This window comes from Panthera tigris, chromosome B4 (genome assembly GCF_018350195.1).
Source record: "Panthera tigris isolate Pti1 chromosome B4, P.tigris_Pti1_mat1.1, whole genome shotgun sequence".
In the NCBI taxonomy this organism is placed as follows: Eukaryota; Metazoa; Chordata; class Mammalia; order Carnivora; family Felidae; genus Panthera; species Panthera tigris.
Genome location: NC_056666.1, coordinates 98071833 through 98097255, shown reverse-complemented (window position 1 = coordinate 98097255; position 25423 = coordinate 98071833). Strand labels below are relative to the sequence as shown.

At 35.8% G+C, this 25423-nt stretch overlaps 1 protein-coding gene across 7 annotated transcripts in view; it reads left to right on the top strand.

The window, feature by feature from the left end:
* The window catches only part of CAPS2 (calcyphosine 2), a 54901-nt gene extending 34172 nt beyond the window's left edge, over positions 1 to 20729 (top strand). For 5 of the 7 annotated variants that reach the window (XM_007088758.3, XM_042992769.1, XM_042992767.1 and 2 more), the window contains 5 exons: positions 331 to 404; positions 5283 to 5437; positions 7845 to 7964; positions 11126 to 11222; positions 15802 to 17846. In XM_007088758.3, coding sequence (XP_007088820.1) covers positions 331 to 404; positions 5283 to 5437; positions 7845 to 7964; positions 11126 to 11222; positions 15802 to 15977 — 622 coding nt within the window. In that variant the 3' untranslated portion in view covers positions 15978 to 17846. Of the gene's footprint in view, positions 1 to 330; positions 405 to 5282; positions 5438 to 7844; positions 7965 to 11125; positions 11223 to 15801; positions 17847 to 20350 lie in introns of those variants that run through there. The other 2 variants (XM_042992768.1, XM_042992770.1) reach the window with 2 other exon arrangements.
* Positions 20730 to 25423: the final 4694 nt, after the last annotated feature.

Genomic DNA, 25423 nt, shown 5'->3' with positions numbered 1-25423 from the left:
AAATAATGTTTTTACATTTTGTACTTTGAAAGTTAAAACTGATTTTACATTTTATAGTTTTAATAATTTTAAAAGAACATTGAAATAGCTACAAAATGAATATAATGTTTAAAGGTAGTTCTTGGAAGGTTTAAGGATTTTAGCTCTTGATTTAGCATATTCAGTCTTCTGGGGATTAAAGCAGCAAGCAGAGGTGGGACTTGACTAATCTCTAAGCACTCTTCCAACTCTGAGAGTTTCTTTGAGTCTGGAACAGGAAAGGGCTTAGAGTTTCCATACTCAAAATTGCAAAAGAATACATTTTTATCATCGTGAACATGTCAATTGCAGAACTGATTCTGTGGCACATGAGGATATAACCAGTCAAGAAGCCAATGATAGGCTTGTCTTAAAGGCCATTCAAGGTATGTATCATTACCATAGTCTCAAGTCTTCAACCATTCTCTTTGCAAGCAATATTTTCCAGACATTTCTTAGTTTTATAACAAAGGCACTTGATTTATATTTCTTATTTGCCTATTTTGCTTATATTTTATGATATATTATTTAAAAATATTTTTAAGATTTCTTCTATTTTAAAGATTCTGTTTAATTGAATAATATTATATGAATTATGATCTTAAGAATTTTATTTTATTTTATTTTTTTATTTTAGAGAGAGAGCACACATGAGCAGGGGAATGGGGCAGTGGTGGGGGGCGGGGGACAGAGATAGAGAGAGAGAGAATCCCAACATGAATCTCATTCCCAGTGTAGCATTTTTTCTTTTACAAGAGGCTATTATAAATCTCTTTAGGTTATCATCTAATGCATAGGACAAGTATTATATTACAAAAATCACTTATATTTTATTCATTTCATGGATAAAACCCATACTATCTAGTACTTTCTATAATTCTTTTGTTGACCATTAGCATGATAGATGGTTCTTCATCCCCTTGTTTTCAATCTGAAGGTGCCTTTAGGTCTCAAGTGGGTCTCTTATAAACAGCATATAGATGGATCTTGTTTTCTTATCCATTCTGTTACCCTTTGTCTTTTGATTGGAGCATTGAGTCCATTGACATTTAGAGTGAGTACTGAAAGATATGAGTTTATTGCCATTATGAAGCTTGTAGAGTTGGAGTTTCTGGTGGTGTTCTCTGGTCCTTTCTAATCTTTTGTTGTTTTTGGTATTTATTTATTTATATATATATTTTTTCATCTTTTATCCCCTCAGAGAGCCCCCCTTAAAATTTCTTGCAGGGCTGGTTTAGTGGTCACAAACTCCTTTAATTTTTGTTTGTCTGGGAACCTTTTTATCTCTCCTTCTATTTTGAATGACAGCCTTGCTGGATAAAGAATTGTTGGTTGCATATTTTTCTGATTCAGCACATTGAATATATCCTGCCACTCCTTTCTGGCCTGCCAAGTTTCTGTGCATAGGTCTGTTGCAAACCTGATTTGCCTTCCCTTATATGTTAGGGACTTTTTTTTCCCTTGCTGCTTTCATGATTCTCTTCTTGCCTGAGTATTTTGTGAATTTGACTATGATAAGCCTTGTTGATGGTCGGTTTTTGTTGAATCTAATGAGGGTCCTCTGTGCTTCCTGGATTTTGATGTCTGTGTCTTTCCCCAGGTTAGGAAAGTTTTCCATTGTGATTTGCTCACATAACCCTTCTACCCCTATTTCTCTCTCTTCCTCTTCTGGGACCCCTATGATTCTGATGTTGTTCCTTTTAATGAGTCACTGATTTCTCTAATTCTTAAATCGTGCTCTTTTGCCTTAATCTCCCTCTTTTTTTCTGCTTTGCTATTCTCTATAAGTTCGTCCTCTATATCGCTGATTCTCTGTTCTGCCTCATCCATCCTTGCCGCCGCTGCATCCATCCATGATTGCAGCTCAGTTATCGCATTTTTAATTTCCTTCTGGCTATTTTTTACTTCTTTTATCTCTGCAGAAAGGGATTCTAATCTATTTTCCACTCCAGCTAGTATTCTTATTATTGTGATTCTAACTTCTGGTTCAGACATCTTGCTTGTATCTGTGTTGGTTAAATCCCTGGCTGTCGTTTCTTCATGCTCTTTCTTTTGGGGTGAATTCCTTCATTTTGTCATTTTAAAGGGAGAAAAGGAATTAATGAGGTAGAAAAATTGAAATAAAAAAATTAAAATGAAAAAGTATTAAAATTAAAAAATTAAAACCACAGACACACAAGTAGAATAGATGATGCTAGATCCTAGGTGTGTTTTGGTCTGGGTGTTGAAAGAGGTTTTGACAGGTTAGAGAAAAAAAAGGGGAGGAAAAAAAAAAGGAAATCGTTTGAGAATTTGAAAAAATGAATACACTGAAGTATACTAAAATGAGATGATGGGGGTAAAATAGAATTTGAAAAAATATACACAAAAGTGAAGAATATAGTAGAAAAAATTAAAGAAAAATATTTTTAATAAAAATTAAAAATGAATGAATTTTTTCATTTTCTGTATTTAAGAAAAAGAAATGAAAAAGACAAAAAAGATAAAAAAAAGAAAAAAGTCATTTGAAAATTTGAAAAAGTGAATACACTATAGTAGACTAAAATAAAATGATGGAAGTAATATAGAATTTGAAAAAATTTACATAAAAGCAAAAAAAATAGTAATAAAAATTAAATAAAAATATTTTTAAAAGAAATTGAAAGTAAAAATGAAGGTTTTCTCCTTCTGCATTCAAGAAAAAGAAAAGAAACAAAAAAGAGAAAAAGGAGAAAGAAAGAAAAAAAGTAAATTGTTAGAAAATTTGAAAAGGTGAATACACTGAAGTAGACTAAAATAAAATGATGGAAGTAAAGTAGAATTTGGAAAAATTTACACAAAAGTAAAAAATATAGTAATAAAAATTAAAGATATTTTTAATAAAAATTGAAAATAAAAATCATTTTTTTCTCTTTCTGTATTCAAGAAAAAAAAGTGTAAAAGAGAAAAATAAAAAAGAAAAAGAAAATTGAATAGATGAGCCTGCTAACAGATTGAAGTAGGACTGAAATTGCTTCGTTTTCCCCTAGAAGTCAGTCTGTGTAGCTCTTTATACTCCATAAATTAAGCTGGTGGTGAGACTTGTTTTCTTGAAGAGTGAAGTTGGCCCAGTTGGGCGGGGCTCAGTGTAACAGCTCTACTCTCCACTAGATGGCACTGCTAGCCTACTGGGGTGGATTGTTGCAGAGCTCGTAGGTGTGTATGCGCATGTGCATGCATGGAACCAGTGAAAATGGTATACTACCCAGCTACCCAGTTTGTTCTCAGGGATCAGCAATTGCTCACTCGTCCTCAGTCTTCAGCTTTCATCCACTCCCTGCTTTTTCACTCTCTGTGACCAGGCCCCAGGCAGTACCTCTCTCCCAAGTTTTGTCTCAGATGTGGCTGTTTTCCCCAGCCCCTTACTTCCAAAGGACTGCAACTTTGACGTGTTCCGCCCCTCCGCGGGAGGGTCTCATTGAGCAATGGCCAAATGCCGGCTGCACCAGGAACGCCTGCCAGACCCTGCTGCTGCCGGTGCCCCGAGACTGAGGCTAGGTGCCAGCCCACCCCAGAAAAAGTTTGCGAGATAGTGTTGCAGCAGCTTTTCAGGGATTATGGAAAATCACAACACCCGTCTGGCACCAGGCTTCACCCTTAATGACCTTGTTCTAGCAACAGCGAATGTGGCTGTTCTCTGGGGTCTGCTGGGACCAGGTGGCTTCAACAGTCTCTACCAAATGTCCTGGCAGCAGTGGAACTGCTTTTCCCCATGTGGCCTGAGATCCTCCTGGACCCCACTCTGCTCCTGGGGATTCGCCCTTCCCACCAGAGCACTGCCAGGTATCGAGCTGTGGAGTTGCAGCCTTTGTGCTCCCCTTGTTTACAGTCTTAATGGAATTTAAACCCTCTCCTTTCTCCTTTCTCCCTTTTTAGTTTAGTCCCTGCGTCTGTTTCCAACTTTCCACTTTCTCTCCAGCTGCTTTGGGGAGGGGTGCTTTTCCCATATTCTTCCCCCGCCCCAGTCTCTATCCTCTCTCTGCCCGCAAAAGTGGTTCTCTACCTTTCACGACTTCTTGCTCCCCAAGTTCAGCTCTCTGTGCTGTGTACCTGCTGAATTCTGTGGTTTAGGTTGTGCAGATTGTTGTGTTAATCCTCTAGTCAGTTTTCTGTGTGTGTAGGATGGTTTAGTGTTGGTCTGGCTGTATTTCATGGACACGAGACACACAAAAAGCTTCCATGCTGTTCCGCCATCCCTGCTCCTCTCCCCTAGTACTTTCTATAATTCTTATATTTGGTGTGCCTGGGTGACTCGGTTGAGCCCGGTTGGGTGTCCGACTCTTGATTTTGGCTCAGGTCATCATCCCAGGGCTGTGGGTTTGAGCCCTGCTCCAGGCTCTGTGCTGACAGTATGGAGACTGCTTGGGATTCTCTCTTTCCTTTTCTCTCTGCCCCTCCCCTGCTTGCTCTCACTCTCTCCCAAAATAAATAAATAAACATTTAAAAAAGGTGGTCTGGGATTGGTGCTTGAACTGTCCAATATTCTTCATGTTATTGTTAGTAAATTATTTTCTCTGTTCCGTCATGGTCAGTACAATATTTGTCACTGCTGAATCCAGTGACGTGTGTTCTTTATTGTGTTCAATAACTGCTCTAGTAACGTTAACTATGTTTTCTTAAGTAATGATGGCACAAACTGTGTTAAATGTAATCACTGACCCACAAAGAGAATTTTAAGAGCTTGAGAATATAACGTAAACATTCCTAGAAGAAAGGGCTACTTTAAATGTGTAAGTATAAGATAACATTCCAAAGCCTTGATGCTATTTAATATGTAAATTATCCTTTGATGATTTCAAACTATTTTAGAAATGTTGAACACGTGGTTTTGGAGCGACTGGCCTGGCATCAATTTTATCATTATGGGAAAGAGGAAAGAGATTAAAGATGTGGGATCATTAGATGAAGAGGAAGCCTGGAAAGTAAAAACTAAGATTTTATTTGTAACACTTGGATTATTTTCATCCTGATAAAGTGACCCATTATTTTTGTATATTTAAAATACAGCACTCCACCACACAGTGGTGCTAAAGTTCTAGTATATTTACATGTGATTTTGTATATAACACTCTACTAAAAGCATTCTATTTTCCAAACTCTTGCCAGTCACACACACCATCTAGTTGCATAAGCACATCCCTTGTATCACTTACATCAGCTTTAATTCTCCTACAAGAGAGACAATTGTAATTTGATACATTTGTACATTGGACCAGTTGGTTTCCATCTCTCTTCTTCCTGAACAGATGCGCTAAAGGAACAGCTACACAAAAGAGGTGTTCGTATTTTGACTGGATTGGGGAAATACCTCCAACAACTGGACAAGGAAGGAACTGGACTTTTAGCTAAGGCAGATTTTAAGCAAGCTCTAAAAGCATTTCACTTAGAAGTGTCCGAAAATGTACGTGCTGCAATGAGTAACATGGTATTCTTAAGTGGTATTATTCATTTTTCTAGTGAGATTTTTAGTAGCTCATGTGTCTCTTTCTTTGTGCCTCGTAATCAGTGTTAGCCATCAAGCGACAAGTCCTGTTGATTTTTTAAAATTTCAATATTCATTCCTCCCTCCTACATTTAACAAGAGCCTAATAAGAAGGCATTGTTCTCAGCTCCGAGAACACATACTCTGTACTCTTAAGGTCTTCATAATCAAAGGAAAAGAAATATAAATAGATTACAAAACACTTTATGTGTTAAGTGGAGAATGCTTTCAGAACACATGGGATATTTTCCAAGCCAGCTTATGGGGAAGGGGAGGGAAGATCATAGGACTCCTGCAGGAGGGTATAGCTGAGCTGTCTTTTGAAGGATGAGGAAGAACTAAACAGACAAGAGGGGAGGAGGAGTGTGGATCAGACAGCGAGACCACAAAAGGAGAAGCACATATAAAGGCATGAAGGGGAAAGGGAGTATAGCCTGTTCTAGGAATGGCAGAAGGTCACCCTCACACCTCCTACCCTGACCAGAGCCATTACACATCCTGTTCTCTATGCTGGGGGCAATCTCCCACTAGACCTTTGCATGGCTGGATTTTCCATCATTCAGGCTTTCTCTACTGGGAGCGCTACGCTGATAGCCCTGCCTAAAGGAGTGCCCCATCTGATCTCCAGTCCTCTCTATACCATTTCCTATTTTATTTTCTTCATATTACTTTACAAGTATTCTCTGGCTTTTCTGGCAAGTAGGGTATAAGTTCCATCTGGGAAGACACCAAGGTGCTTCTGGTTTCCTGCTGTAACACCTCAAGTAGAACCCTGCATATGCAAGTGCTGAGTAAACAGGCGATGCATTAGTTTACATGGGTAGATATATGAATGGAAGGAAAAGAGAAGAATGGAGAGAAATAAGCCTAGCATGGTTCTATTACATTAAAGCCTTTCATGCCATACTAAGTTTCATTTTATTCTAACAGCGAATTTGAAACACGTCTACCTCAAGGGTTTTGGATAAGGGATTCTCTTGCGTTGCTCTCTTGCTTCAAACGGTCTTGTCACAAGGCGTAGTATATTTTGTGGAGGGAACACTGGAAATTGAATTTATGAGGTATAGATTCAAGTTCTGGCCTTACTACTTCAACTGTGTGATTTTGAATTGGTCTTTTAGCTTTTCTAATTGACAGGCTTTGCCTGGACAATCCACAGATACTACCTCTAGTCAGAGTTGCTTTAAACCTCAGATGAGAAAATTTCATGGGAACATGCTTTATTTTTATTATTTTTTAAGTTTATTTATTTTGAGAGACAGAGAGAGTGATTGGGAGAGGGGTAGAGAGAGAGAGGGTGACAGAGAATCTCAAGCAGGCTCCTCGCTGCCAGCACAGAGCCAGATGTGGGACCTCAACCCACGAAACCGTGAGGTCATGACCTGCGCTGAACCATGAGTCAGATGCTTAACAGACTGAGCCACCCATCAGGTGCTCCGTCAGGCTTATTTTTAAACTTAACAGTACATTTTACAGATACTTAAAGTCAGTCGTGTACTGGGCATTATGACAGACAAATTAGGAGTAGTTGAAAAGTGGTGGGGGGCAGAGCATCTTAAGATGGAGTTTTCTTATTAGAATTTTAGTTGAAAAAATTAGGAGGAAGTGGAAGGGAATTTTTTTTGAGTACCTATTTGTCAATCACCTTGCTAGATACCCTATTTACATTCTCACTTAAAGCTAACAACTTGACTGAAACATTTAAAGTATATTTACCTTAGTTTAAGAAAACCTCATGCTGTAATTTCTTTGTTGTTAGGAATTCTGTGAATAGAATATTCTACTAAGTTGTGCATTTCCAAAGGAATAAGTGGCAATGGTAAAATGAACCAACTGACATAAGGTTTGACTCAAAATAACACCTTTCAGTGTGAGTTATGGAATAATATTGGAGCCATTCGAATCTTCTGTACTTTGAAACATGAAGACTAGAAATACTGTGAGTGGTCCTGATGCTTTTGAAGCATTGCAGAACCTGAAGTGACTACATTAAACATATCCAGTGTTCAAATTCAAGTAAATGGTAAACATTTTTGTATAGAAAGGAATTGAACTGAAAATATAAATTTGTGACATTGCCACTCCTAAATGGTCCTTAACTTACAGAACTGTTTACCATAGAGTCCCTTTAAATAGCTTTCTTAGTGCCTTTGTAAGCTTTCTTAGTGCTTTTGTTTGGGTTTATATATAACTTTTTCAAAGTTTTAAATGAAGTCTGTTACCTTGTCTGGGGCTAAAGTAGTAACAAAATACTATTGAGATGAGTTTTGTTGTGGTCATATACAATTTCAAGGTGAAACAACGGTATCTGTGTGAATATTTTTAGGATTTTGAACCTGCATGGCAAATTCTGAATGGCAATGACAGTGGCAAGGTTGATTACGGAGAATTCAAACGTGCCATTATTGGTGAAATGAATGAGTACAGGAAATCATTTGTTCGAAAGGTAACTTTGTTAAGTAATCTTTTAAATAGTTACTTTTAATAAGGTGTTGGTCTCATTTAAAAAAATTAATGTTTATTTATATTTGAGAGAGAGAGAGAGAGAGAGAGAGAGAGAGAGAGAGAGCGCAAGTGGGGGAGGGGCAGAGAGCAAGGGAGACAGAATCTGAAGCAGGCTCCAAGCTCTGAAATGTCAGCACAGAGTCCCGATGTGGGGCTCGAACTCATGAGTCATGAGATCATGACCTGAGTCAGACTCTCATTCGACTGAGCCACCCAGGTGCCGCAGGGCTCATTATTTTAAAACGTCATTGAATTACTATTGAACAAATTTGTTTATGTATGTATATATGTATGTATGTGTTTATGTATTTACTTATTTAGAGTGCATGCAAGCAGGGGAGGGGCAGAGAGAGAATAAGGGAGAATCCCAAGCAAACTCTGTGCTGACAGCACAGAGCCTGACTCAGGGCTCAATCCTGTGAACCATGAGATCATGACCTGAGCCTAAATCAAGAGTCAACCCTTAACTGACTGAGCTACCCAGAAGTCCCACCATTGAACATGTTTTAAATCCCTTTACCTGTCATTTGTTTTGGGTTTAGTAAAATACAAGCAAATACATACATATACAAATCTACCAGGATAAAGCAAAATAATTTATACATATGTTTTAGGAACAGATTTTGTTTTATTAAAAAAATTTGTTTTAACATTTATTTAGTTTTGAGAGACAGAGAGAAACAGAGTGTGATTGGGGAGAGGCAGAGAGAGAGGGAGACACAGAATCTGAAGCAGGGTCCAGGCCCTGAGCTGTCAGCACAGAGCCCGATGCAGGGCTCGAACTCATGGACCACATCAGATGCTTAACTGACTGACCCACCCAGGCACCCCAGGAACAGATTTTAAAAGGAAATTAAAATCTGAAATCAAATTTTGGTTCACAGACTACTAGTTCCATAAATTGCTGGCTCCATAAATGACTAGTTATATGACTATCTATTATTAAATATCTTTGAGCCTTAGTTTTGTCTCATAGGGTTGGTGATTAAACATGTAAAATCTTAGCATTGTGGCTATTCCAGTGTCAAGGCTCAATACATGTTATCTTAGGATGATGACTGGTTTTATAATCTCTGGTTTTATAATATGTTTCTCTGGTTTTATAATATGCATGTTAGCTGTTCAAATGAAGATTAAAATGACTGTGTTAAATTGGAATTAAAAACAGGACCCCTGAGGTGCTTGGGTGGCTCAGTCATTTAAATGTCTGACTCTTGATTTCAGCTCAGGTCATGGTCCCATGATTCGTGGGATCGAGCCCCACATTGGGTTCCCTGCTTCCAGTGTGGAGCCTGCTTGAGATCCTGTCTCTCTCTGCCCCTTCCCTGCTCACACACCCTCCCTTTCAAAATAAATAAATAAATAAATAAATAAATAAATAAATAAATAAAACTTTAAAAAACAAAACAAAACAGAAACTCCGATTTTTATAGGAAACTATGTATTACTTAGGTTCTTGTAGCCATTTTTGGAGCATATTTTGAGCAATGTAGTTTGTTTTTCTTTTGCATATGTACCTATTAGAAAATGTAGATATATCTAATATTGGAAACAAAGCTATTGTGTACAGAAAAGTATAAACAATTACATCAGGCATAAATCTGAAATAGAAAATATCAAAATCTTTATCTTTACTGGCTAAAAGACACATTAAAAACTTTATGTTAAATGAATTCAGCACATAATATTTATAAATGTGCATTTATTTGTACTTTACATGTCCTGGTGAGAGGTTTGAATATCAGGAATAGAAATCGGAGGGTTGTCTCTTTCATAAATCTTGATTCTGGGAATAGAGGACAAAAATAGAGTTATAAAGTACTATACTAATTTGCCAGGGCTACCATAACAAATACCCCAGGCTGTGTGACTTAAATAACAGAAATTTATTATCTTGCTCTTCTGGAGGCTAGGAGTCCAAGATCAAGGTGTCAGCAGGTTTGGTCTCTCCTGAGGCCTCTCTCCTTGACTTGTGATTTGCTGTCTTCTCTTTATGTGCTCAAATCCTCAGTCTGGTTGTCTGTGTCCTAATCTCCTCTTCTTATACTGGACACCAGTTATACTGGATTAGGGCCCACCCTAGTGATTTCATTTTAACTTAATTACTTCTTTAAAGGCCCCATCTCCAAATAGCAGTCACATTCTGAGGTACAGCGTGGGTTAGGGCTTCAACACATGAATTGGGGTAGGACATAGTTCAGCCCATTACAGGTGCCATATTTCTGTGAATAGATTATTATGAATAAACAAACTTGATTCCAGTTTCGACTCTTTTGCAAATGTGGGCTGTTGTTTTGAGTTGGTTTTGTGTTTCTATATACCCACTCCTCCATAAAATATTTTTTATTTTATGATGCTAAAAATTGTATTGAGTTAGAGGAGCAATAAAACAACTGGCATATCAAAAGGTAGTGTTAAATTTTAGGAAATAGAATAACACAGGCCATTTATTTATTTATTTAAAAAAAATTTTTTTAAAGTTTATTTATTTTTGAGACAGAGAGAGAGCATGAACGGGGAAGGGACAGAGAGAGAGGGAGACACAGAACCGGAAGCAGGCTCCAGGCTCTGAGCTGTCAGCCCAGAGCCGGACGCGGGGCTCGAACTCATGGACCGCGAGATCGTGTCCTGAGCCGAAGTTGGACGCTTAACCGACTGAGCCACCCAGGCGCCCCAACACAGGCCATTTAAAAAGTATTGCAATTTCTCATTGATTTTAGTGATGAATATTTACATGATCACTTTTTGAATCAAAGTAATTTGTCTTGGCCATTTATCAGTTTCCTGTAAATTCTAGAGCAGGAAGTTACCAGAAAGGTCTTTTACTCAACTCTAAAGTGTGAGAGGAAAGCCAGTGCAACAGAGGTAAGGTTACTTTTTCAAGGTCAGGGTTCCAGGAAGTGGTAGAAATAATACTCCAGCGTAGGTTACCTAACATCTTGTTCTAATATCTTCCTGGATTCATGACGCTTTCGTCATATACCAGTTTAGTACTTTTAAACTGGCTTGTTTAGAGATCATAAATAACCTTCAGAATAGGGAGTTAGATTCTCATGTCTAATGAGTTTATAGAAAAAAAAAATAACATCTCTCTTTATTTAGGTCTTTATGAAACTGGATTTCAACAAAACTGGCTGTGTGCCTATTATAGACATAAGAAAATGTTATTGTGCAAAGAAGCATCCTCAAGTAATTTCAGGTAATTATTATGAATCAAAATGCATTACATTTCTAAAATGTTAGTTAATAAAAGTAATATGTTTAAATCATATTAACTTACAGTGTGGACTTGAGGCTATTAAGGGAGGAAATAAACAATTATTTTTTAAACCAGAAACATAAGAGTCATTTGGCCTTCCTTTAAAAATTCATAGGTCTATTGTCTTCTTATTTTTTTCTCTGATATTCATAAACTGAGATTGAACTTTTATTTCTTACTGAGGAGATGGCGAGGAATCTGAGTTGGAACAGAATAGATTTAGAGGACAGATAATTACATGTGCAAGTTCTCTGAGTTGGTTTTACTGTATGTGCTTACACTTGAAGATTTAAGGCAGAAAGTGAACGTCTTTCTCTAGGAATGGAGGTATACATGTAATGAGCATACATACGTTTGTCAAAATTTGAGCATCTAGAAAATACATGCGTACATCCAGGTGGTCCCCAACTTCGGATGGTTCAACTTAACGGTATTCTGACTTCATGATAGTGTGAAAACATTAACTGTTTAGTAGAAACTACTTCAAATTTTGGATTTTGATCTCTTCCCCTGGCTAACGCCGGGCGGTACGGTACTCTCTGCGGCTGTCGTGCGGGGGCGACAAGCTGTAGCTCCCAGTCAGCCGTGCGATTGGGAGGGTCAGCAACCCACACGCTTCCAGCCATTCGCTATCAGTACAGTATTCAGTCAATTACATGAGATATTCAACTAGATTATAAAATAGGCATCAGGTGATTTTACCCAGCTGTAGGCTAATGTAAGTGTTCTGAGCACGTGTAAAGTAGGCTAGGCCAAGCTATGGTGTTCAGTAGATTAGGTGAATTAAATGCATTTTCAGCTTAGGACCGTTTCAATTTACAACTGATTGGTTTATCAGACATAACTTTATCATAAGTCAAGGAACATCTGTAATTTTAGAGATGTATTGCCTACTATATTTCTTCAGACTTTAATTTTTACATAATTGATTTATAAATGAATTCTTATTATAATGAAAGCATTTGGCCATAGTAACTCTCCTCTTTTCATTATACTTTCCTCTATAGAGGTAACAGTTATTGTCATTTAATATATATACATTTCAATCCTTACTCCATGAATTTTGTATGAATATGTATATGTACTATAAAGATCTAATACTTCTTGAAGATTTTTCTTTCTTTTTTTTTTTTAACATGAAAGGTACACTAAACACATTGCTATGTAATTTATTTTTTATGCTCCAAAATACCTTTTGGAGCTCTTTCCATATTAATCCCATTGATCCACCTTATTTTTATTTGTTGTATATTACTCTTTGTAAAAATCAATATACTACAATTTACCTACCTATCTAGTCTCCTGTTGGTAGACTTTTAATTTCTAAACAATGAAGAAGTGAATAGGCATATTTGTGACTCCATAGGCTCATTTTCTGCTGTTTCCACGGTGGAGGGGGTAATTTTATGACTTAGGATATCTGCATTTCAAATGTTAATGGATACTTTCAAATTGCATTGTAAGATGGCTATACCATTGCATTGTAAGATGGCTATATTGCCATTAGATGGAGAATTCAGTTACACTCCTACCATGCTAACACCACAAATTTTTGCCTATCTGATAGACTAAAAATAATTTTATTTTCATTTTCCTGGCTACTTGGAAGGCTAAACACATTTTTGTATATTTTTTGACCACTTATAATTTATATTTTATGAATAGTTTCTTTCTAATTTATAATTTTGATCATCTACTATTAAGTACTATAGAATACTATTATTCTAGAATTTTCCTTTTTCTAATATTAAAAGAATTTCTAATAATCTGTTTCAGGTCAAAATAGTTTAATGTGCTTATCAGTGACTTTAAATGAACTGCAGTTGCCATAAGAAAATTTCTAGCATTATTTAATTGGATTTAGCGTATCTTTTCCTTTAAACCTTTGTCATTCTCTGCTTTTCTCCTTTAATTAGTCTTACTAAATATAAGAACAAGATAGTTTACTTATTTCAGAATTAGGTGATTTCAACACCCTATATTGTGTTTCTCTTTATTTTCTCCCCTCTAATAATCTTAATTAAGTAGCTTTAGTTTTGTTAGATATCACGGAATTGTTGGTGAGGGTTTTGTTTTTGTTTTTGGGTAAGCCTTTGTTAATTTAAGAAATTCCATACCTCGTCTTTGCATTCTCATTAAGGAAGATCTAGCAAGGCATAAAAAGCCTTAAAAAGAGGAAAACTCATTACTGTTTTTTAAAAAAGAGAAACAAAAACCTTTATTGTTGTCTATCATTACAAATTATAATATATTTACATACCCATCTCTGGAATATAGATTGTTTACAATTTATAATTCATTTAAATTAAGGCTTTTGTAGCACAATCTAACTGTAGAAAATACTTTTTTTTACTTTGCATAAATAACTTATTAGAAAAAGCTATTTTCAGCTTTAATAGAAATAAGATATTTCAAATATATTTCTTGTGAAGATAATAGAACTTAACATTGTTCATTAAAATACTTGATGGTCTCTAAGAGGAGAGAAAGAAGTTAGTTACAAGTGATAAAAGCTATGTACTTCCTAGGTGGGAGTACAGAGGAAGTATAAAATTCTTGAGTATTTGAAACACAGATTTAAATAAAAAATGCTAAGATGCATAGCTGGCTCCATTGGCTAAACATCTGATTCTTGATTTTGGCTCAGGTCGTGATCTCATGGTCTTGTGTTTGAGCTCCGCTTTGGGCTCTGTGCTGACAGCACAGAGCCTGCTTGGGATTCTTTCTCTCCCCCTCTCTCTCTGCCCCTCCCCTGCTCACACTCTCTCTCTCAAAATAAATAAAAACTTATAAAATAAAAAAAAATAATGTTTTTATTTAAAAAAGTGTTAAAACTCATTTATCCTAAAGTACGGATGGTAAACAAAGGAAGAAATCTCTACTGCCAACAGGTATATATGTTTTATATACATCAGATCTTGATTAATTTTAATCCTTGACTAACATTCAATCACAAATTCAATTTATTGTTTTATATTACCATTTCTGCAGAACATACTTATTCAGTCGTTGTTCATTCAGCCTGTGTTTAAAATAAAATAATCACTTGTTCTGTATTTCTCATGCATGTTTTTAGTTTTTATTTTTAAATATTTATTTATTTTTATTTCTTTATTTTTGACAGAGGCAGAGAGAGAGAGGGAGAGAGAGAGAGAGAGAGAGAGGGAGAATGAGGGAGGGGCAGAGAGAAAGGGAGACAGAATCCCAAAGAGGCTGTGTGTTGTCACCAGAGTCTGATGGGAATCTAAGACTCACTAGCTGTGAGATCATGACCTGAGCCGAAACCGAGTCAGATGCTCTGCCGACAGAGCCACCCAGGCGCCCCTCGCACGCATGTTTTTAAAAGACAGCAAACATTTTATCCAAAGCATTCTTTCAGTTTGAAAGGCACTTTACGATGAATTATTACCGAGTCCATTAGAGACCTCTGGTGTTTGAAAAAGATCCAACTCTTGCCTAATTTTGCCCACCTCATTAGACAAGGTGGTATTCCCATTTAAGTGTGTTATTTTGAAATGCGACATGACTTCAGAATGATTTAGAGGGTCACATAGATTTCTCTGACCCTTTTTTGCCTTTATATATATGGGCGTCTATTTTCTTTGAGTATTACCTGACCGCCTTCTATAGCTTACTTCCATCTTATTATTACTTCCTCTTATTAAAAACTTAATGAATGTCTTTTTTCCTGTTCGGTGCTGGGATCCTGGGAGTAGATCTGCGTGAGGAGGGTAGTGGCTGAGATGGTTCCTTCCCTTTAACTGACCACAATACAATCCGAGCTACTTATTTAAATAGCTTATTGTTCTCTTTATGAATTAAACAAAGCAAATGAATTAAAAGACTGAATCAGATATTTTATGTTCTCTCTTAAAATGACAAACTAAAAAATTATAATTTGTTTACATTTTGTCATTCTTAATAGCATCTTCCTATAGAATGAGATTAATCATATTTAACATAACCTAGTGGAAATAACCTACTTAATTGCAGAGTTTAAAATAGGGTGATTTAATCCAGTGAAAGTTCTTCCAGCAAAGATTTTCATAGGCCTCTGAATCCTATGTTCGTAGTAATATTTTCTAGCTGCAATTATGAGTAACTGATTCATAAAATAACTAATGCCTGAATATAAGGATATTTCTCATACGTTGCATTACTGCGTTAACAGCCTATAAATCTTGGAAATTGTTTTCTTCTTTCCTTATTTCTAATGGAAATAAAGCTGAGTCCTCTAAAATATTAAGAAATAGAAGAATGTCTACGTTAGTGACTCTTATTTTGCCTATATGTATTACATTGTACCAGAGGCTTAAAAGAGGCCTCAAATGTGTACTAAACTCATCACCATTAAATTCTGATTCATGCAAGAAAATGTTTAAATAAATTGGAGGGAAGTTTGACATAGATTTCAAATTGTGGAAGAGATTTCATAAGGTGATTAAGTATTTCTTTATCATCATCAGTCACTTTACTAGTCTTCTAAGGAGAATGTTTCACAGTCAGTACTATTTTACAGGCCATTCCACAGAGGAAGAAATCAAATTATCTTTTCTAGAAACACTAAAAGATGCCTGCAGCAAGTCTGATGAAGTGTCGTATGGTGAATTTGAAGATTACTATGAAGGTCTAAGTATAGGGATAGTAAATGATGAAGATTTTGTTAATATCTTACGTACCCCATGGGGGATTTAGTTTTTCAAAATGAACGTGTCTTCAGCACGAAGCATTTTAAAGGAGAGAATGAAGTGATTGTAAAATACAGTCAAACACTGGAATATATTTTTCTAGGACTTTTTTTTTTCCTCAAAAAGATTGAGTCTGAAAAGAGAAATCAGAAAGGTAGATGAAGTTATATGTATGTTCATGTGCATGTATGAGTGTCTCTAAGTTTGTAAAGTCCTGTCATTTTGATTTATTACTTATCTTGAATAGATTTTAAAGGTCATTTTTAAGTAGGCTTCATAGGAAAGTTATGTCTTCATGAAACTATATGGGAGCATGTATATGGTAACTGCGTTACACATACATTTTTTTTTTTGCTACCTGTTCCCCAAAATATGATTGCCAACACTCTCAATCTGATAGACTGGAATTGGGCCCAAAGCCTATAAGACTTCAAATAGTTCAGCTTGTTTCAAACATGAAAATGTTAAAGGAATTAACGGATATGCAAGGGAGATTTTCCCTGTGGGGTGATTGTAGATGTTTTCCATAAGATAAATTATTAGAATGATGGAGGCTTACCCCTAAAATGCTTATGTAAACACTGACCTGTCTTGTGAATTCTTCTAAATTATGTGCTGGTTTTGTTTTGTTTTGTTTTGTTTTGTTGGTCCAGTTGAGCACAGTGTAATTATTTGAGAGATCAGCTCTGTTCGTTCTTTTATTCTATTTTTAACTGCAATCCTTCTTACCTACACAGAATTACTAGTTAGCTAGAAACAGTGTAAAATGGGAGGGGGAATGTTTTCTGAGATTTTTAAGTAAAGATCTCAAAAAGTGCATTATCACATGTATGGACTAAGGGATAATTTTCTAATTCTTAACAAAATGTAAAAGGATGTTTGTGTCCTAAAATGAATGTATGTTATTCTAAACCTCCTTTTGTTATACTAAAACAACTGAAACATTTTCTTCTCAATAGATATTATTTAATGATTAAATATGTTGTAATTATCCTTTCTAAATTTTCCTTCACTTCTCCTCACTTCTGCTTGGAAATACAGAGAGAAGAGAAAACTCAGTTGTTTCCAAGTTCATACTTTTAAATGTTATATATTATGATAACATAAATTAGAAAAGAATGGTGTTGAGTAAAATAAGTTGTAGAATATGACTTTTGGCATATAACTTTATTCATCTATGCCATTGGCAACATTATCAGTTGTGTGATATGTGGGAACACAGTACATTCAAAGTAGTACTTTTTCGAGTAGGTACTAAAACTCACCACTAAAATATCAGAACATTTTAGTGCTATTTTCACTAGCTAAATTCTTTATTCCTTTGAATTCACCCCCGCCATTAGGTTATTGTAATTAAAACAATATGCTGGAAGACATTTTAGCAGAAATAAGTCTATAGTAAGTATAGTAACTCGATAGTAACACCATTTCTGAATCACATTCTTATTCTTAGAAAAATGTATCCAACTATAGTCATTTTAAAACCTACAAATTGTTCTCATATTAAAATGACTAATTCTGTGGGTGCTCAATATGCATGTACTGTTTTTCATTGATAATTTTTTATTCATAACAAATCTATTCTTAACATTGTTGGGTCATCTTGTGAATATAATCACAAAATGTATTGTGTAGGCTGTCATATTGGGAAAAAAGGGAAGATTCTTCTGGGATTTAACATGTTAATGTCACATCTTACTCTTAATAAACCATCACGCTCTTAATATAAGTACTGATATGTGTTTGTTTGCAAGAAGTTTGTCTATATAGGAGTTTAGGAATAGTTAATTTCTTATTACTTTCCACTGTTATTTCAATGTAGAGTTAAGGAATACGTATTCAATATGTTATCTGTATATTTTGTTAAATTATAATTCTTGGCCCAATAAATCATTCTGCATTTGCCTTACTGTCTGCATTGTTCTCTGATTTCGGTGTAATAAAATCTATTATTTAGTATTCAGTCTAATAGGAGAGCTTTTAATTACATGGTTATATTTTCAAACATGGACAATATAATAACTGGCTTTTAAAATTCTTAACAGTCTTCAAGAGTCTAAAATATTTCTTGATTAACTTTAAAATATTAAATATGAAATTATATGTTATGGTGATGTTACATACATTTTATATCAAGTGTATTCCATCATTCTCTAGATCTTTAAAAGGTCTTTACTTGTTTGTGGTAAAGAGCTGCTTTCCCAATAGCTATACTGTTTATTGAAGTCTATATATTCATTTTAGTGTCTCTACTCTTATTAATAAAGTTTTACAGAGTTTTTGGGAAAACTCACATTTTTTTAGGAAAAAAAAAGGAGTACTGTATTTTAGTTAGGAAGGAATATACATTAGAATGCTGGAGTAACTAGAGTATAATACAGGTAAAAGTGTATGTTCCTGTTTTAAATGTTTTACTATATGAACATATGTTCTTAACGAACCAGTGACTCTGCACAGGTAAATTGACTTAGAACAATCCATAGTGTTGCCACATCTATAAGACACATTTTATTAATTACTTTGAATTTCCAGTCAAAGTTGTAAGTTACTTCAGGAGAGAACTGTATACAATAGGCTGTGCTTACCTCCCAGTATTTAGCATGCGTATATATGTGAGATTATGGTTTATAGTCCTTGCATAAATAAAACATGTACTGTGATAAACTGTAGTCGCCACTCAGTTGCCCAGCAAGGACAAAAATCTACAGTGAAAGTGCTTGAAAAAGTAGGAGGAACCGAACCTGTATAACAAGCCACGCAAGAGAAGAGCAAAGAGAATTCAGTGTGTTGACGGGGAAGTGTTGTATCTGATAATGAGGAAAAGCTCCTGTTATAGCCTTCCATTTTTATTTTATGGTTCTACAAACTTCTTAGGAGAACATTTTTTTGGATGTCTTCCTAGGATAAAGAATAAGTGCCTCATCGTGGAGCCACTGTTCATTTGATCATGACCTCATTCTGTCAGTCATGTATAATATGGTTGACCCTTAAACGACAGAGGTTAGGGATGCTGATCCCCTGTGCAGTCGAAAATCCACCTATAACTTTTAACTCCCCCAAAACTTAACTACTAATAACTTACTGTTGACCAGAACCCCTTACCGATAACATAGTCAACTAATACATATTTTGTATATTATATGTATTGTATACTGCATTATTACAGTAAAGTAAGCTAGAGAAAATAAAATGTTATTAAAATCATTTTCAGTACTGGGCCCCCTGGGTGGCTCAGTTGGTTGAGTGTCAGACTTTGGCTCAGGTCATGAGTTCGAACCCTGTGTCTGGCTAGCTGCTGTCAGGGCAGAGCCTGCTTCGGATCCTCTGTCCCCCTCTCTCTGCCCCTTCTCTGCTTGTGCTCTCTCTCTCTCAAAAATAAATAAACATTAAAAATATATAAACCATAAGAGACTCTTAAAAACTGAGAATAAACAGGGTTGATGGGGGGTGGGTGATGAGTCTTGAGGAGGGCACCTGTTGGGATGAGCACTGGGTGTTGTATGGAAACCAATTTGACAATAAATTTCATATTAAAAAATATATATATAAAATAAAATTGTTTTCAGTACTGTAACCAAAAAAAAAAAAAAATCTGCGTGTAAGTGGACCTGCACAGAACAAGCCCATATTGTTCAAGGATCAACTATACTTACTGTGTAGCACTATTCTGTTCAATTGCCCAAGGCTCTCAGTGTAGATTTTTCTCACACTTTGTGTATCTACTTGGTCTCAAGTCCTTGGGTTTCTTACTTTTGAATCCATCCCTTTCACTATTCTCAGTGCCTATTCCTTTGCTTAAGCTCTTACCACTTTACATGTGTATTACCCCCACATCAATTCTGCTTCCTCTCTGTTCCTACTTTAACCCATCTACACATTGCTTCTAGAATTATCTTTCTCAAATGTACTTTGTTTCAATGATTAAAGTTCTTCCATGGTATCCTACACCTTTAAGAGAAGTTCAAACTCCTCACCTTATGACAGACAACCTAAATAATCTATAGTCTCCCCAAGCTGATCTCCCTCTCCACAGTTCATTCTCTTTGTTCCCCCAGCCATTCTAAGCTACTTACAGTTTTTAAACAGGATTATGAGGTTTTAATTTTTTTTAAATGTTTATTTTGAGAGGAAGAGAGAGAGAACACAACTGGGGAAGGGCAGAGAGAGGGAGAGAGAAGGAATCCAAGCAGGCTCCATACTGTCAGTAGAGCCCGACGTGGGCTCGAACCCACAAACCATGAGATCATGACCTGAGCTGAAACCAAGAGTCAGATGTTTCACTGACCGAGCCACCCAGGTGCCCCTGGATTATGAGGTTTTAAACCTCTGTGCCTTCAGTACTGCTCTGATACTTTTGTCTAACATTGTTTCCTCCATTAGCGCATCTAAATCAACTGCTACTGTTTTCTAATACTACCTCAAGAACCATCACTTCTGGAAAACTAAAGCCAAGAAACTCTGGAGTCTGATATACTTGCCGTTCTTTGGATCCTATTGGCATTGGATAAATGAAGCATCTATCACTTCATACTATAGTTATTAGTTGGCTTATGTTGTATTGTATTGTATTGTAAGCTTCTTGAGTATAAGAACCATATCTTATTTCACTTTATAACCCTGGTATCTAATGGAAAGTCTCTTGAGGTGTGGTAGATATTAAATCAAAATTTGCTAAGTGAATACATGTGTGATTTAAAGCAACAATTGTTATGGTTCTTACATTTGAACACTTTTGCATTAAAACACTGTAGCATAGGGATGCCTGGGAGGCTCAGTCTGTTAAACGTCCGACTTCAGCTCAGGTCATGATCTCGCGGTTCGTCGGTTCGAGCCCTCCATCTGTGCTGACGGCTCAGAGCCTGGAGCCTGCTTCAGGTTTTGTGTCTCCCTGTCTGTGTCCCTCGCTCTCTCTTCAAAAAGCAAATAAACATTAAAAAAGTTAAAAAATTAAATGCCCCTAGTTCATGCTTGATATAACACAGGTATAAACTAGACACAGTGGAGCATGGAAGAACTGTGTCCTATCAGGGGAGTAATAATAATAATTCATCCCTCTGAAGTCATGATTTATTAAGGTATTATTGAGATGGCATTTCAGGTGTTCTATAAAAAACTGAAATGGTTAAGATTTTGGAGATTTGATTGAATAAATTATAGAAATGTATTACTGGATACACATTTTAAGATTTCTTCAACCTGTGTAAGCTAATTTGTATAGTTTTTGGATTTCTAAGCAAGGCAATGTTATTTGTAAGGGTTTGAATAAAATTATTTATCTGGTGATGAATTTTATGCAAGGAGAAAACAGCCATGGTTTCTGTTGTGTTTAAGTATTGCTTTTATCAAGTTAGAATGGGATTTCTGAATATGGCTGAAATTTAGATACAAATGAAAAGATTCTCACCTTTGCAACTGTATGCTGAGTTTCCTGGGATTTTCAGATGATTAGAAAGCCAATATGGAACAGGTGACTGCCATTCAAGGAAATCATTATGTGTCACTTATGAAAGTTGTACACTTATCCAGTAGTTGAAGAGATTCATATAGAAAAACTTAAAAAATATATGATGTCAAGGAAAAGTAATTTTGATGATGTATTTGGATATGACCATTACATCAAGAAAAAAACATGTACTTTAATAATATTTTAATATAAATGATGTGGAAAGGACACAACCCTTGAAGTCACTGAATATTGATTTCAAAGTTGAGCTCTGATACAAATTAGGTATGACTTTGGGAAGCTACTTAATGTCACTGAGTCTTTACTGAAGGACTCACTATAGGTATAAATATGGATATACTTAAGAGATGTAGATGTGACTATATCTCTAGGTATAGTGCTTAATACAATCTAGCAGACACATGTAACTCAGTATACATTTATTTCTTTTGTATTTTTTTGCCTGAAATAAAAAATTAATGAAGAATTTTCTTTATTTTTCTGATTAATCCCAAATGGCAATCATATGAACCATTCTTTTTTTTTTATTTTTTAATAAAGCTTATTTATTTGTTTTAAGAGAGAGAAAAAATAAGAGAGAGAGAGAGAGAGTGAGCAGGGGAGGGGCAGAGAGAGAGGGAGAGAGAATCCCAAGCAGGCTCTGCACTGTCAGCTCAGAGCCTGGCACAGGGCTTGAACTCACAAACCACAAGATCATGACCTGCAGAAATCAAGAGTCAGACACCTAACCGACTGAGCCACCCAGATGCCCCAGAATTATTCTTTAAAAGAGAGATGAATTCTCTTCTTTCATCAGAGCCCATGAAGGAAAATCAAAATCTTGTATTAAAGCTATCAATTCTTTTCTTACGAAGTATGTAGTAAGGTGACAGTTTGAAAGAGTGATTAGTAACAAAATTTATTGTTACTGAAATTAATTGGAAGATGATACATGTGGAAGATGAATTTTCTATCTATAGAGATGTTAGGCAACATTCCTAACATCTTCGGCGTGTACCCTAAGGCAGTCAATTGTCTTTTGCATCCAGTAAGAGATTGTGTTTTCTGCAGATGGCTGGGACAGTATCTCATCCCATAAAGTGTTCTTACCTAGTGAGCTTAACCTCACACCCAGAGGTGGGGTGTGTGTCTTCTCTAGTTGGATATGTACTTGTTACTTGATTGTAACAATAGATTGTGGCGGAAGTGATGCTGTGTGACTTCTCAGACTAGGCAAGAAAAAGCCACAAAGTGTCTTCACTGCTTGTTGCAAGATTTGACCACCAAGTAAGAAGTCAGACTATATGAGACTGCCAGATTGGAGCCATTGTATGAGGTGCTCTGGTCTCCCAGCTGATAGTATCAATTGTCTACCATGGGCGTGAGTCATCTTGGGTTGATTGCAGCCCCAACCAACCTCTCACCATATTCACTTGACAGACCCCAAGTAAGAACCACCTAGATGAGCTTTTCTACATTCTGTTTATTTTTAATTTCAGGTTTATTGAAGTATAATTGACCCATAACTCTGTGAGCAAAATAAAATGGTTGCTTTAGGCTGCGAAGTTCTGGGGTTATTTTTTGTACAAAAATAGTAAGCACAACAAATCCTTAATTAGAATTTGAATAAAACAAAGATATTAAAAACATTTTGCTAACTAATCAGGGATTTAATTAATATGGCCCATGGTTTATAAAATTCTTTTGAGACATTAAAAAAGAAAATAGGCATGATACGTCTATATGAATGAGTGATACATAGAATCCAAAGTTATACTTTATTAAAGATAAATGAAATTGAACTATAATATAAAGTCATAGCTTTGCAGAACATATTTTACCTCTGCAACAGTTACTCATTATATTATATTAGTTCTGGCAGTTAGTGAGTTTATCACTGTCTTAGATTAAGTATCATATAATTCTGTTGATGAAAAAAATTTGTCCATTTCCCCTGTTTCACCAATGACTCTAATAAATATGGCAAGATAATTTGTAGAGAGAATAATTTATGTTTGGTTCTTATTGCTATAAGATGCAGAAAAAATTCAGATCCTGAGTTGAGTTCTTATCATTTCTGCTTCCAACTCTGGGACAGTAAAAACAAAAGCTTGCCTGTTTTCTTAGAATGAGGCTCGAGGGATCATTTATTCTCACCTATCTTTGAGTAGTGTGTGTGTGTGTGTGTGTGTGTGTGTGTGTGTGTGTGTTAAAAGGGAGTTTGTTTAAGTAGACTACAACTGTAATGGACATAGGCCCACCTGAAGTGGAAAAAGGGACTTTTGAGAGCTTCTAGTGAGACAGAGAAGCGAGGGGTATTGCTTAGACCCCCTCGTAGAATAAGGTCTGCTTTCTGTCCTCAAGAAGCTTTATAGGCCCCAGAAACTGCAGATGAAGAAGCCAGTGACTGCTAAGTATGATGTGATTGGCAGCATGGACAGATATGGAAATTATATTCTAGATGAGTGTGTGTGTGTGTGTGTGTGTGTGTGTGTGTGCATGCAGATATGTATTTGCACATATGCTAGAAAAATAAGGGAAGAGACAGGAAAGAGGACACTTGCATAAGTTGTAATGGAGTTACTTCCCTAAGACAACGAAGGCTGGAAGGCAGATGTAGGGTAAGATTTTGATGCACTTCCTACTTACGTTTCCTTTCGTATTTCAGTGTCATTCAGAAGGTATCATTCTAGTTCTGAAATTTCTTATAAACAATTCAAAACACACTTTCAGGTTTCATCTGTAATGCCAGAAATTTTAGAACTCCTTTTACTCACCATAGCATTATTTATCCTCTGTACCACTTTGCCACTCACATTCGTTTATATCAACCATTACCTGCCTTGAGAGGGCAATTGCCACTTTTAATTGTTCGTCACTAAGTTCCCATAGTCTAGTATAGCCTCCGGCTTTGCATCTGATGCATAAATACACAATAAATATCTGTCAGCTGACATAAATCCATAAAATTGTATCTGCCTCAGCAATCCCAATATGTTTGGATCATTAGTATATCAGATGTTTTATGCTTTTTATGTTTTTCTTTCTCTCCTGTCACATTCTTTAGGACTGCTATATGAAAAACTGATGTTTTTTTAACGTGCAATTTTGTTCCAGAAATTATTGGAGTTATTTACAATCCACGCCAACTTCTTTCCTTCGGGGTGTTTGTATTTTACCCCTTTAAGTGGCCATTCTCTAATCTCCCCATTATTTACACATCACTAAAATAAGTAATTTGTAAGACATCTGAAGATGTTACTTCGAATTTTCCTGCAATCCTTTGTTAGTAGTGTTCTAAGTACCACACTCTATTGTTCTCTGAAGAACGATGTATGAGTGGAAGGGATGTTGGAAATTGGCATCTCTTAGAATAGGAGTGTACCAGTCTCGGATCACACACTTTCTCTTTCAGACTCTGACGGTGTCACCCCACTGTCTGATAGTCTGAAGCACTCTTGACTTTGGTTTCCTGATAGTAAGTTGTTTACTGCTTTTGGAGTTCAGAGAATTCTTTACTTACTTTTTCTTGAAATTTAAGCCTATTTTAGGACATATCACAGTATTCAGCTTGCTCATCTGATACTGGGCATATTTTCTGATTTTTCACTTATCTTTGTATTTTTTTTTTAATTTCAGAATTTTTATGTTGAATATTTATATTCAATTTTTATATTTTATATGTTGATTACCAATTTTGCTGTATTATTCAGGTGTTGTTTTCATATATTTTAAAGTTAAATTTCAGTGGTGTAATATCCATGTCTATATTCTCTTATATTAAATTAATGTGATTCCCCATTTTTTTGAATCTCTATCTTCTGTCTTATAAATGGCATATTTATACATCATTATATCCTAAATATCTTTTTTTTTCTTAATGGAGTGAGATTAATGTCTCCCCATTTTCCTCTGTTACCTTCAAGATCCCCCCACCCCCAACCTCCAGGTAGGACCCAGCAATTATATTTCCTGAGACATCTGTTCCTCAGAACTCAGTAAGAAGAAGT